Below are 14,137 nucleotides of genomic sequence, written 5' to 3'. Positions count from 1 at the left end.
ATATATACTTCATAAATATGTGCAAATATACTGTGGCAATTTTAAAGTATTAAAACAAAGATTTAATAACATTTGGAGATGACTTTAATCTTTACCAAACTAATTGAATAAAAGTATGCAATTACAGGAATCAGTGTCATTTGAGGATGTGTCTGTGGACTTCACTCAGGAAGAATGGAATCAACTGGACCCTATTCAGAGGAGCCTATACAGAGATGTGATGCTAGAGAATTATAGCCATCTTGTCTCTCTGGGTGAGGATGGCTTGTTGAGTAATTTATAGTTTCCCTAATAGTGTAACTTTATGTTTCTAAAGTTTCAATACCTTAGATTCTGGGGATCAAAGGTTTTATTTCCTCTTAAAGAAGATGTTAATTGCCTATATGAAATGTACCCTTATTAAAACCTACCTTACTAATTTTGACTGAATGCCACACAGAGTACTCAAGACTTCTATAATTTCCCATTACAGGGTATCCTATTACCAAACCAGAAGTGATCACCTCTTTAGAACAAGGAGTCCTTGGGATAATAAAGAGAGAAATCCCAAGTTCAAGTTGCACAGGTACGAAGAGAGAATTGGAAGATGGTGAAAGCAAGACCCTAAATGCTCTAATGAAGGTTTTCTATCTCAAAAGATAGAAGGATCTCAAAAGATCTCAAAAATATCTTCCTAAATTGTGTGTGTGTGTGTGTGTGTACTCATTCCAAATTGTTAGTTTAGTAAGCTTATCTCACAGTAACCTTTGAATGAGATGTTAAGAAAGAAACTGTACCCCACTTCAGCTTATTCCTTCCACTTCTTTTTCTATTCATTCAATCATCTCCAGCCTTTCTGAAAGCATTCTCAGTGTCCCTGCCCTCAATCCTAAATTTACTGTCTTTCAGGATCCCTTTTTCTATTCATAGTTTTCTGAACCTGCTTTTAGTTTCACCACTTTTAACCTAATTTTCAGTCATATTACTTATATTTATTGTTATTTCTTGTTCCAATGTTCATTGGATCACCTTAGAATTTGTTCCCTCAAGCTCTTAGTGTAAGAGGGATGCATGCTTGGAACCTCTTTCTGGGAAATATGTAGAGTCAGAAGAAAATAAAAGTGAACACCACTGCCTGCTTCTGACTGACTTTATTTACAGAGTCTGATTTATTATTTTTCTTTTCAGAAGATGGTCAAGCCGAATACAACTTGGCATGGCATCAGAAAAATCAAAATATGCACCTGGAGCAAGCTATATCCATTATTGAGAAAAATGTGACTGAAGAAAGAAGTTATGGATGTGATGGATTTATAAGCCCACTTCCTCAGAGCACATGGGTAGTTTCTTCAGGACCCACACCCTATATGAATAACTCATTTGGGGAAAGTATTAAAGATAATTTAGGTTTACTCAATCCTAGTAGTCTGAGCTTTGCAGCTCAGGAATGCTATGAATGTAATAGATGTAGGAAATTATTAATTCCTGGAAGACATGAGATAAGTGACAGAATGAAGTCCCGTGAGCATAACATGTTTGGAAAAGAGCATATTTATAACTTTGTTCAACATGACTTGACTCAACTTGGAGACAAAACCTATGAATGTCCTGAGTGTAGAACAACCCTCAGCCCAAGTTCACTCCTTGTTGTTCGTCAGATCACTCACATAGGAGAAAAGCCTTATGAATGGGCAAGCTGCAGAGAAGCATTCAACAACACAGCACACCTCAGTCTACATCAAACAATGCACACAAGAGACAAGCTTTTTGAATGTAATGAATGTGGCAAATCTTTCAGAGAGGAGTCAACACTGCATATACATCAAAGAACACATACAGGTGAAAAACCATATATATGTACTGAGTGTGGCAGTGCTTTTCAAGAAAAGACAAATCTTATCATACATCGGAGAACTCACAAAGGAGAAAAGCCCTATAAATGTACAGATTGTGAGAAAACCTTCAATCAAAAGGCACATCTGAATGTACATCAGAGAACACACACAGGAGAAAAACCTTTTGAATGTACTGATTGTGGCAAGTACTTCAGAGAGAAATCAACCCTGAATATACATCAAAGAACTCATACAGGAGAGAAACCATATGTATGCAATGAGTGTGGCAAAGCCTTCAGAGAAAAGACAAAACTCATTATACATCAAAGAACTCACACAGGAGAGAAACCCTATGAATGTTCAGAATGTGGGAGAGCATTTAACCAAAAGGCACACCTTAATGTACATCAGAGAACACACACAGGAGAGAAACCTTTTGAATGCAATGAATGTGGCAAAGCTTTCAGAGAAAAGTCAACACTGCGCAGACACCAAAGAATTCACACAGGAGAAAAACCTTATGTGTGCTCAGAATGTGGAAGAGCCTTTACCCTTAAGCTAAGCCTCAGTGCTCACCAGAGAATTCATACAGGGGAAAAAACAGATGGATGTACTGTATGTGGAAAAGTCTTCTCCCGGAAGTCATACCTCATGTTACATCAAAGAGCTCATACAAGAGAAAAACTTGAAAAATCATATGAATGCAATGAATGTGATAAAGCATTCTTCCAGAAATCATATCTCATTATTCATCAGAGGGTTCACGCAGGAGAGAAACCCTATGAATGTAATATATGTGAAAAATCTTTCTCCCAAAAATCGTATCTCATTATTCATCAAAGAATCCATACAGGAGAGAAACCATATCAATGTGATGAGTGTAGCAGAGCCTTCAGAGAGAAGTACAAACTCACTGTGCATCAGAGAACTCACATAGGAGAGAAACCCTATGACTGCCCTGAATTGGAAAGAAACTTTCCAGAGATCAAAATTCCTCATGGATTAGAGAACTCAGAGATGAAAGAAAACAAAGAACTGAAAATGGAAAATCTGTCATAATAAAGTTAAAGAAAATGGAAATGCAAAAAGCAATGGGGAAATTGTGCTGTAGCTAGGGTTCTTTTCTAATCATATGGCACACTTGTCCTTAAAGATCAGCACCAGCCATATTGGGAGAAGAACATTCTGAGTAAAAAAAAAATTAGGAAGATCCTCTTTCTTAAAGAAAAGAACTTGGCCTCTGTATTTTTTGCATCACGGATAGATTGAATTTTCATTTCTTATCAAAGAGATTGTTCAGTGCTGAAATCTTTTCAAGTCTTCAATGTATGAAAGCTATCAGTTGAAAAACAAACCTCATCATAAAAGTGGACATAAGTATAAAAAGAATTCAATTACTTAATTTCTCAGAAGTGAAGTAAAGGAAATCTGTAAGTTTCCAAATTTAATATCAAATACTCATAAAAAACATAAAACTAACTTATTAGAAAAAGTGGTTTACCAAACAATTTTAAGTTAAATATTTAAATATAACCATTAAAGGAACAGCAAAGACTATATTACAAAATTCCAAATTATTTTAATAATCAGAACGATGTAAGAAGATACTACTAGAGTATCAAATCCAGTGTTAGGCAGTAATAACAGTTGATGCTGTCAATGTTTCCTTCCCAGCCTGATCTGGGAAGACTATAAGCTTCCAAGAAGGAATATAAGATGCCTAATAGGCTTTATAAGACATGTTTTTAGCACAAATTCACCAGAGTTCATTTCTGTTGCTTTTAATTAATGCCTACCACATTCAGAATTTTGTCAATAGCCAGCATGGTAGCATCTTTTATGGACTCCCAGAATTTGAAATTTGGTTATCTATCCTGGTTGGGGTGAAATAATGGAAAAATCCAGTTGACATTAAGGAGGAAGTCTTGAACTCTCCTTGCCATGCAGGGACAGCTAACTGTTTTAATGATCATCTGTGTTATTTTTGATGAACACTAAAAGCAAAGTTTTAGGTAACTGAGCCCTGACCATGGACTACAAAACAACATGAGCAACTACTTCATGAGAATAGCTACTTCCAATGGGACTGCCTAATGAAATGAGAGCAAATGGCAAGTTCTTAATAGCTGTGTTCAAGACACAGCCTGAAACCCAGGCATTCTGTAAAAAGAAATTATTACTTTGTGTGTCCTTTGAATTCTTCATCTAAATTACAAGTCTGTCATTTTAAACTTTAGACTTAGATCATCAAAGAGATAATAGGAGGTTGGGGCATAGAATGGAAGTATGTTAGAGTATGTGGAAGAATGTGAATATTTTAAACTCTCAGTTCACACTGTATTATCTCTATTTAATTTAATTCTCCCCCTAAGAGACCACAAATACCTTAAATAAAGACCCTGTAGTGACCTAATCTGAATATGGTGCTTTTAAAGATAAGACATCTTTCACATCCTTATACCTAATCCCTCTATCTGTAAATCTGTAACTGTTTTTGTTTTTTGTTTTTTATTTTTTGTTTGTTTTTTATGCAGGGTCTTACTACATAGGTTAGGCTGGCTTAAGTTTGTAATCTTATGCCATTGCCACCCGAGTGCTGGTATGACAAGCATGTACCACCATATGCATATCCTTTTTTTCAATTTTTTTATTAGGTATTTTCTTCATTTATATTTCAAATGCAATCCTGAAAGTCCCCTATACGCTCAACCGCCCTGATCCCCTACCTACCCACTCCCACTTCTTAGCCCTGGCATGCCCCTGTACTGGGGCATATAAAGTTTGCAAGACCGAAGGGTCTGTCTTCCCATTGATGGCCAACTAGGCCATCTTCTGCTACATATGCAGCTAGAGACACAAGATCTGGGGGTACTGGTTAGTTCATATTGTTGTTCTACCTATAGGGTTGCAGAACCTTTCATCTCCTTGGGTACTTTCTCTAGTTCCTTCATTGGGGACCCTGTGTTCCATCCAATAGATGACTATGAGCATCCACTTCTGTATTTGCCAGGCACTGGCACAGTCTCACAAGAGACAGCTACATCAGGGTACTATCAGCAAAATTTTTCTGGCATATGCAATAGTGTCTGGGTTTGGTGGTTGTATATGGGATAGATCCCTGGGTGGGGCAGTCTATGGATGGTCCTTCCTTCTGTCTAAGCTCTGAACTTTGTCTCTGTAACTCCTTCCATGGGTATTTTGTTCCCCATTCTAAGAAGGAATGAAGTATCTATACTTTGGTCTTCTTTCTTCTTGAGTTTCATGTGTTTTGCAAATTGTATCTTGGATATTCTAAATTTCTGGGCTAATAACTGCTTATCAGTGAGTGCATACCATGTGTGTTATTTTCTTATTGGGTTACCTCACTCAGGATGACATCCTCCAGATGCATCCATTTGCCTAAGAATTTCACGAATTCATTGTTTTTAATTGCTGAGTGGTACTCCATTGTGTAAATGTACCACATTTTCTGTATCCATTCCTCTGTTGAGGGACATCTGGGTTCTTTCCAGCTTCTTACTATTATAAATAAAGCTGGTATGAACATACCGGAGCATGTGTCCTTATTACAAGTTGGAACATATTCTGGGTATATGCCCAGGAGACAAATTGCTGGATCTTCCGGTAGCACTATGTCCAATTTTCTGAGGTACCGCCAGACTGATTTCCAGAGTGGTTGTACAAGCTTGCAATCTCACCAACAATGGAGGAGTGTACCTCCTTCTACACACCCTCGCCAGTATCTGCTGTCACCCGAATTTTTGATCTTAGCCATTCTGACTGGTGCGAGGTGGAATCTCAGGGCTGTTTTGATTTGCATTTCCCTGATGATTAAGGATGTTGAACATTTTTTCAGGTGCATCTCAGCCATTTGTTATTCCTCAGTTGAGAATTCTTTGTTTAGCTCTGTACCCCATTTTTAATAGGGTTATTTGATTTTCTGGAGTCCCTTTTCTTGAATATATATATATATATATATATATATATATATATATATATATATATACCCTATCTGATTTAGGATTTGGTAAAGAGCCTTTCCCAATCTGTTGGTGGCCTTTTTATCTTATTGACAGTGTCTTTTGCCTTACAGAAACTTTGCAATTTTATGAGATCCCATTTGTCAATTCTCAGTCTTACAGCTGTTCTGTTCAGGAATGTTTTTCCCTGTGCCCATATCTTCAAGGCTTTCCCCTACTTTCTCCTCTATCCATTTCAGTGTCTCTGGTTTTATGTGGAGGTCTTTGCTCCACTTAGACTTGAGCTTTGTACAAGGAGATAAAAATGGATCAATTTGCATTCTTCTACATGATAACCCCCAGTCGTGCCAGCACCATTTGTTGAAAATGGTGTCTTTTTTCCACTGGATGATTTTAGCTCCCTTGTCAAAGATAATATGCATATCTTTAAAAGAATTTTATGCCAAGCACTGTATTTTCCAAATAATCAGTTCATTAAATCCTCCAAATAAACTCCATGAGTTATTGCTCTCATTATCTTCCTTGTTTTTCAGATTTGGAAATAGTCAGAGAAAAAAATCAGTGGCCATTTAAAGGAAGCACAACTAGTAGGTTGTAGATAGCATATGTAAATCAAAGGGAATCTGTGCTCTTTATTTCTATACCATCCTCCCCAACCCCCAAGTGATCTTGTATCTCCAGCTTAGATCTATGAATCTGTGGAGGAAAGGACTGACTGGGAGTACTTTCAAGCACTGGGAAACATGAAGAAATTCAAAGCATATTTATGTATGCCACCTTTTATTAAACCCATAAAAGAAAAAAGTGGAATCTCTATCCTTATACAATCTGAGTCACCAGTTATCATAGTTTGAGTGAGTTTTCAGATGCACATCACACCCCTTTAGCCATTCAGATAAATCATGACCAGCACAGTGCCGGGTCCAGGAATCCCTGGGAAATGAAAGGAGGAAAGGAAAATGAAATGGACAAGTTAATGTAATGGTAGCATCACTTTTTGTGCTGCTCAAGGTCCAGACCATCCCCGCAAACTTACCAGGCCTTCATACTCTTATGTGAGGATACAACCCTCTTGGCACATATGATGTCATCCAGAATATGGCGGTTGAGCAGGTCTGGGGATTGGAAAAGTAGAATGGACTGACTGATATGGAAAGAAAGTAGGTTCCCAATTCTAAATGACCTTACTGATCATGTTATCTCAAACTGAACATCTTTAATCTTCATTTTACCTACTCATGTAAAAACTCATTATTCATTTGCCCTAAATTCATCTGAGGTTCTAAACAACCTCAACCTTCAGCCTGACCAATCTTGGATGACCTCTTCTGTCATGTTCTCAAGACTTAGATGACCTCAACCTCTACTCGGCCTAGCTTCAGATAATAGTATTCTCCATTTTGGCCTGTTGTAGATAACCTTAGCCATCATTTTAAGAGAAATTTCTATTGCTCTGTGTGTGTGTGTGTGTGTGTGTGTGTGTGTGTGTGTGTGTGTATTTATCCCTCAGCAGTACAGCATTTTTGCCTGAAAAGTTCTCTCATTTCATCCCTGAGGTAGTTTGTTTTTGTTTTTACGTCTATACTTATGCCTGTCTCCTCAGGGCCTAGATAGCACATTATTCTCTATTTCACATGGAGCAAAGTTTCTTGTTTCCAAAATTTTAATAAAACTGCAGCTTGCATTTTAAAAGAGGTTGTGGTACTCATGGGCATTTGCACTATTTCTGACCTAAATAACCTCTGGTGTAGACTTATTAAGGATTCAAGATGCTTTCTCTATCAACTCTGAGAGTTTCTTCCTTTCTCACTATTTTTTGGCTTCAGCAAGATTTTAAGGTTTAAAAGACATTGCTGCCAAGTGTAGTGGTGCATGCCTTTAATCCTAGCATTCAAGTGGCAGAGGCAGGAGGATCTCTTGAGTTTAAGATCAGCCTGGAGAGAGACCATATCTCAAAACAGCAATAGCAAAAGACATTGCTGTCTGTGTATGACGCCAGAGGCTAGTGGCAGACAGTCATTCTGTGTGTCCCCAGGGATGCCTTACCATTACAATCGATGTGGCAGAGGTTCTCAGTGGGTGTGATGCCATTGTTACACCACCAGGCAGAGTTCAGCTGGAAAATGCCATATTCACTGCTGCCATCTGGATTGTGGTCCACAAAAGAAGTGTCAAAGCCACTCTCATAGTGTGCCACACACAGCCCTAGGACAGAGAGAGGGTAGTTAGAAGGTGGGCATGAGCATAAGAACAATGGGAGATGATGGGTATGACTCTCATCTTAATTGTGACCATGATGATCTTGGATAGGCTGTAGGGTGTTGATTCTGGTGACCTGTTGCTGATGCTGGTGATAAATGTTGGTAAACATGATAATAATTATGGTAATGGTGGTATTAATGATCGAGCTAGTGAAGATAGTGATGACCGTGACTTTACAGTTGAATTAAACTAGTCATCCTAATCAAATGGTGACTGAAAAGATCATGTCCTGGTCCAAAGGAAAGATGAAAAATATAAAAGTTGACTGGTTCTGAGTGAAGTGAGTAAATTGGGGTGGATAAGACTTGGGGCAATGGGAATCTTACAGTCTCCAACAGTATAGCCTTTGAAGCCGTTGAGGCCAGCCTTCTCCAGCTTCCTTGCCAGCTCACAGCGTTCATAAATCTTGGCATCCAATGTGGCAATCAACAGTATGGCCAAGATCACTACCACAGTGCTGCAGACCTGCATGACAGCCAGAAGCCTTTCAATATGGTTCCTTGCCTCAGATCCAGTGATGATCAGGAATAGGAACATTCTAGAATGCTAGGCTTTATGAGCAGCAGTATGAACTATAGATTCTGGAATACATGGGCTGCATGGCTGGGGACTGTACCACTTTCCTTAATGCCAACTGTTAGAGATCAAGAGAAACAGAGAAAGAAAAACACTAATGTATACACACATAATGAAGGGAGATAAATACAGGAAGAAACTCAGAAATATGAGAAAGATACAGGGAGAAAGATTAGATAAGGACACTGTCAATAAGACAAAAAGGCCACCAACAGATTGGGAAAAGATCTTTACCAATCTTAATTCTGATAGGGAATTAATATCCAATATTTATAAAGAACTCAAGAAGTTGGACTCCAGAAAACCAAATAACCCCATTAAAAGATAGAGTACAGAGCTAAACAAAGAATTCTCAACTGAGGAATAATGAATAGCTGAGAAGCACATGAAAAAAATGTTCACTATCCTTAATCATAAGGGAAATGCAAATCAAAACAACCCAGATATTCCACTTCACACCAGTCAGAATGGCTAAGATCAAAAATTCATGTGACAGCAGATGCTGGCAAGGATGTGGGGAAAGAGGAACACTCCTCCATTGCTGGTGGGATTGCAAGCTTATACAACCCCTCTAGAAATCAGTTGGGCAGTTCCTCAGAAAATTGGACATAGTACTACCAGAGGACCCAACAATACCTCTTCTGGGCATATAACCAGAAGATGTTCCAACTTGTAATAAGGACACATGCTCCGGTATGTTCATACCAGCTTTATTTATAACAGTAAGAAGCTGGAAAGAACCAAGATGTCCCTCAACAGAGGAATGGATACAGAAAACATGGTATTACGCAATGGAGTACTACTCCACTATTAAAAATAATGAATTTATGAAATTCTGCTTGTGGACGTTGTACATCGTGGTGCGCACTAGGCTCCGCACCACGATGTACAACGTCCACAAGCAGAACCCATACCATAAACAACCACCAAACCCAGACACTATTGCATATACCAACAAGATTTTGATGACAGGACCATGATATAGCTGTCTCTTGTGAGGCTATACAGGTGCCTGGCAAATACTGAAATGGATGCTCACAAATACTGAAATTGGATAGAACACAGGGTCCCCAATGAAGGAACTAGAGAAAGTACCCAAGGAGCTGAAGGGATCTGCAACCCTATAGGAGGAACAACAATATGAACTAACCAGTACCCCCAGAGCTCCTGCTTGTGGACGTTGTACATCGTGGTGCGGAGCCTAGTGCGCACCACGATGTACAACGTCCACAAGCAGAACCCATACCATAAACAACCACCAAACCCAGACACTATTGCATATACCAACAAGATTTTGATGACAGGACCATGATATAGCTGTCTCTTGTGAGGCTATACAGGTGCCTGGCAAATACTGAAATGGATGCTCACAAATACTGAAATTGGATAGAACACAGGGTCCCCAATGAAGGAACTAGAGAAAGTACCCAAGGAGCTGAAGGGATCTGCAACCCTATAGGAGGAACAACAATATGAACTAACCAGTACCCCCAGAGCTCCTCTCTCTAGCTGCATATGTAGCAGCCATTAATAGGGGAGAGGCCCTTGGTCTTGAGAAGATTCTATGCTCCAGTATAGGGGAATACCAGGGCCAGGAATTGGGTGTGGGTGGGTTATAGAGCAAGGGGAGGGTATAGGGGATTTTCAGAGAGGAAACTAGGAAAGAAGATAACATTTGAAATGTATTTGAAGAAAATATCTAATTATAAAATAAAAACAACCACGACAAATAAAGTACTAACCATTCAAGAAGAAAGAAAGAAAGAAAGAAAGAAAGAAAGAAAGAAAGAAAGAAAGAAAGAAAGAAAGAAAGAAAGAAAGAAAGAAAAGATTGGATATACACAAAAATGTATGGAACTTGAATACTTACCCTTACAGTTGACCTACATTCCTCTACATTCTTTAATATTGTCCTACCTTGTTCCATCCTTGCTAATTTTTCTTTGCCAGTTGGCTACCTCCTTTTCTATTCGGGCAGATGCTTGTTGACTCTATTACCCACTCTGCTGAGTGGGTCAGTTCTGTCTTTTACACTGTGTTTACTGTGACCTGTAATTCCTTATGATATGCAGATTATGACCATCATGTCCTCTTGATACCTCTCATTACCTTTATTTACTCATGGTCTTCATCTGTTGGTACTGCTATAGCAGAATACCTGAGACTATGTAATTCATTAAGAATAGAAATATAGCTCCTTATAGTTTTGGAGGCTGATAAGTCCAAGATTACAATTATGGCATCTGATGAGTGCTTTCTTACCTTATTCTCACATGGTGGAAAGCAGAGGGTGAGAGTGTACTAACTTCTGCAAGCTCTTTTGGTAGTTGTCTTGAAAGGACAACATAAACCCCATTTGTCTCCATTTAAGGACCAGGACTGATTCTGAAAAGAAGGCTATAAGACATCAGCTCCTGGAACAGACCATAAAATCCAGTACAAGATCATAAAACCCCCTCCCAAAAAAACAGCCTGGGGATAACCACAAGAACAGGAAAATATCTTGTCCTGGGATGGGCCATCTGTGCTGGGAAGCTCCATCTTATCCTGCAGTTAAACGTTTATGACATTGGAATGCAGACAACTGACTACCTGGTACAAGCCAATCAGAAGCTGATCCCAGTACCTCCCCAGCATCAACCAACAAAATATTAGATTACCTAGCCCACTATATATAGAAGAACTAACATAGTAGCCAATCAAAGTTACAGTAATGTCACTGATTTGGCCCCTGCCAATCACATTAGAGATTGCCTAATCCTTGTAGAGAGTTCTCCTGGTTCCCTATAAGAAGGCCAATGCACCTATGTATAAAGTCACCATTTCAAAGAATGGTTGACAACCCCCACGCCCAATGCTCTGCATGCTGGATGTTTCTACAGAATAAACACTCTTTGTCTTTGCATATTATCTGAGTCTGGGGTCTTCCTTCAGTGATTATCAGACCCTTACAGTCTTAGGGATACCTATTGCTGTGATGAAACATCATGACCAAAACAACTTAGGGGGGAAAGGTTTTATTTTGTTCATAGTTCCATTTAACAGTTCATCAAAAGAAGTGAGAGCAGGACCTCATACAGGGCAGGAAACAGGAGAAAGGAGGTTATGCAGAGGGCATGGACAGGTGCTACTTACTGGGTTGCTCATCATGGCTTGCTTAGCCTCCTTTCTTATAACACCCCAGACTACCAGCACAAGGATGGCACCACCCACAATGGGCTGGTTCCTCCCCTGTCAATCACTAAGAAAATGCCCTACACACTAGAGTACAGCCTAATATTATGGGACTATCTTCTTAATTGAGATTTCCTTCTCTCAAATTCTCTCAAAGATGACTTTGGCTTGTGTCAAGTTGACATAAAACTATCCAACACATTAGTCATATTAATTTATTATGAAAGTGGAGCTCTTGTCACCTAACTACCTGTCCAAATGGCCCATCATCCAAGGCACTAAGGATTAAGTTTCTGGCACATGAATTTCTAAAAACATTTATTATTTATTTATGTATATGTGAGAAGGGTACAGAGAGCAAATATGAATGTGAATCACTTCATAATGTCAGAGTCCTCACAAACCAGTCCACTCCCAAAGGCATACCTCTGAAAACTGCTACATTTAAGACCAAGCTTTTCAACAAGCTTTGTGGGGACTTTAAATATCTAAACCAGTTATTCCTCTCCTCTGTCACATATCCTCTTTCATTCCCTTTACTCTGCTGCTCACTCATCTTCATTCCATCACTTTTTGTTTCTCTCCGTGCTCCTCCACTCCAAATTTTGCCCATAATCACTGTTCTTCAATACTTTTGCCAGTCCCAGGTGTCCTCTTTGCCCCCATTCAAGTTCTCTCAGATGAAATGCTTATATAATCAGATACCTCCCAGATATTCTCTAGAATAATAAAGATATAAAGGGTATTATTGAGTGGAAGTTATGGATCCCACTTTGAGAACTTGTAACCTTGGGCAAGTACTGATCTTTGAAACAGTTCCCTTATCTAAGAGATGGGAGCAAGGGGACTGTTGTATTGATTTGAGGCAGTTCAATATGTACTTCACAAAGTGTATGGCACACAGGACACATTTATTTCACTTCCTGTGCCTGTTGCCAGAACCTCTACACTGACCTTCTAGTTCTTTTAAAATATGTTCTTCACCAAACTAGCCTCCAATTTATTTCTTACTTGCAAGTTTCCCTTTTTACTACAAAGTTATATAGAAGCAGTAGTTCACAGGCCATAGCCATGCAGGGATAGTAAATCCACTCAGTTTTTTGAATTATTCAAAAAACTGTAACTTTTCTCTTTTTTTTGGTCTTCTACCATTTCTGTAACACTTCGGGATTTCCCCACACCCCAACTTTCTGGGCATCCTATTCTTTATTCTAAAGCCTCTCTTCCCACCATGTGACTTCTTGTCTGCCTTCATACCAGCTTAAAACAGCCTTTTCTGGAAAATTAAAAAAGGGAAAAAAGTGTGTTTGGGTGTGTGTGTGTGTGTGTGTGTGTGTGTGTGGTTTTATTTAAATGATTATTGAAATCACTTAGCACCTCTATGTAGTAGATGTTGTTCCTCTACAATTGTCAACTCATTTGTCATCACCAACTTAATCATGCAGAAATTGTTATGAGGAAACAGGACAGTAAAATTAAGGGTGTACTCAACAGCTGGCTGGGGTGTGGGTTTTATTTGGGCTATCCTGCACCGTTTTAAAAGAATAGTTTGTTATTGAATACACTGCAGGGGTGCAGTGAAGTGGGCGGTAACTAACTGCTTGTAAGTTTATATGTAATTTTAAACTCGGTATACAATGTTAGGTTACTTCATCTGTTTTAATAAATAAAATATGATGTCCTGTCCCTGGTTCAGAAAGTCCTATACCATGTAGTCAATAACCACACCTTCTCATTCCCAACACAATGACTGCTTTCTCTGGAAAGGCGAAGGCATTGTCAGTCACCACTTAAAACACTACTCTACTTTTTCCACTGGGTGGCCCTCTGTAGCAGTTAACTCTTAAGTTTGTTGTTTGAAGAGTCTTATGGTCCTTTAGATGCTAAAATGCAAACGCCCAGTACTATACAAAAGGATGGAATTCAAATTCAAATTACAACTGTACCCTGTGGCTACTCTCTGAGTTCACCGCAGGAATTCGTCCTTGTTGGAATAATTTTCTTAATTGGACCCTCCCTTTTTCTGCTGTGAAAAAAAATGGCGCCTGACGTCCTTAGAAATGCTAATCTCTGCAAAACAAACACTAGCTTTGCCAAGAGACTCCAGAGCGTAAAAGAAACTGTGGATGCGGGTTTTTTTTTTTTTTTTTTTTTTTTTTCGGGGAGGGGGGGTTGTTTTGTTTTGTTTTCTAATCGGTGACATCACCGACGCGGCCCACTATCCTCTGCGCCTGCGTTGAGACTGGTCGCCCTTGCGCGCCATGTTGACTATTGGCAGATGCTGTCTCAAAGGAAAACCTGAGCATGCGTAGAACAAACCGCTGTCCTAAG

General features: G+C 39.1%; 2 protein-coding genes across 5 annotated transcripts in view; one reads left to right on the top strand and one right to left on the bottom strand.

Annotated features, from left to right (window-relative positions):
* Positions 1-5,356, top strand: part of LOC110313547 (zinc finger protein 182) — an 11,008-nt gene extending 5,652 nt beyond the window's left edge. Inside the window, exons 3-5 of one of the 4 annotated variants that reach the window (XM_029534241.1) lie at positions 128-254; positions 473-565; positions 1,168-5,356. In XM_029534241.1, the coding sequence (XP_029390101.1) occupies positions 128-254; positions 473-565; positions 1,168-2,873 (1,926 nt within the window). In that variant the 3' untranslated portion in view covers positions 2,874-5,356. Of the gene's footprint in view, positions 1-114; positions 255-472; positions 566-1,167 lie in introns of all 4 variants that reach the window. The other 3 variants (XM_021187939.1, XM_029534242.1, XM_029534240.1) reach the window with 3 other exon arrangements.
* Positions 5,357-6,556: 1,200 nt separating this feature from the next.
* Positions 6,557-8,527, bottom strand: Spaca5 (sperm acrosome associated 5). Its single transcript, XM_021187951.1, has 4 exons — positions 8,383-8,527; positions 7,841-7,999; positions 6,831-6,909; positions 6,557-6,727 (listed from the first exon to the last, which is right to left on the bottom strand). The coding sequence occupies exons 1-4, from the start codon at positions 8,525-8,527 to the stop codon at positions 6,628-6,630; spliced, it is 483 nt and encodes a 160-aa protein (XP_021043610.1). The 3' UTR covers positions 6,557-6,627.
* Positions 8,528-14,137: the final 5,610 nt, after the last annotated feature.

The sequence above is a fragment of the Mus pahari genome, chromosome X (genome assembly GCF_900095145.1).
Source record: "Mus pahari chromosome X, PAHARI_EIJ_v1.1, whole genome shotgun sequence".
NCBI lineage: Eukaryota > Metazoa > Chordata > Mammalia > Rodentia > Muridae > Mus > Mus pahari.
The sequence above is the reverse complement of the archived record's forward strand: the minus strand, read 5'-3'. Positions and strand labels throughout refer to the sequence as shown.

Coding starts and splice junctions, on each gene's coding strand:
- Spaca5 (XM_021187951.1), bottom strand. CDS start 8,527: ATGCAGGTCTGCAGCACTGTGGTAGTGATCTTGGCCATACTGTTGATT. Junction 6,910..7,840: donor CTGCCACATCGATTGTAATG/GTAAGGCATCCC, acceptor TCCAATCCCCAG/ACCTGCTCAACCGCCATATT. Junction 6,728..6,830: donor CATAAGAGTATGAAGGCCTG/GTAAGTTTGCGG, acceptor TTCATTTCCCAG/GGATTCCTGGACCCGGCACT.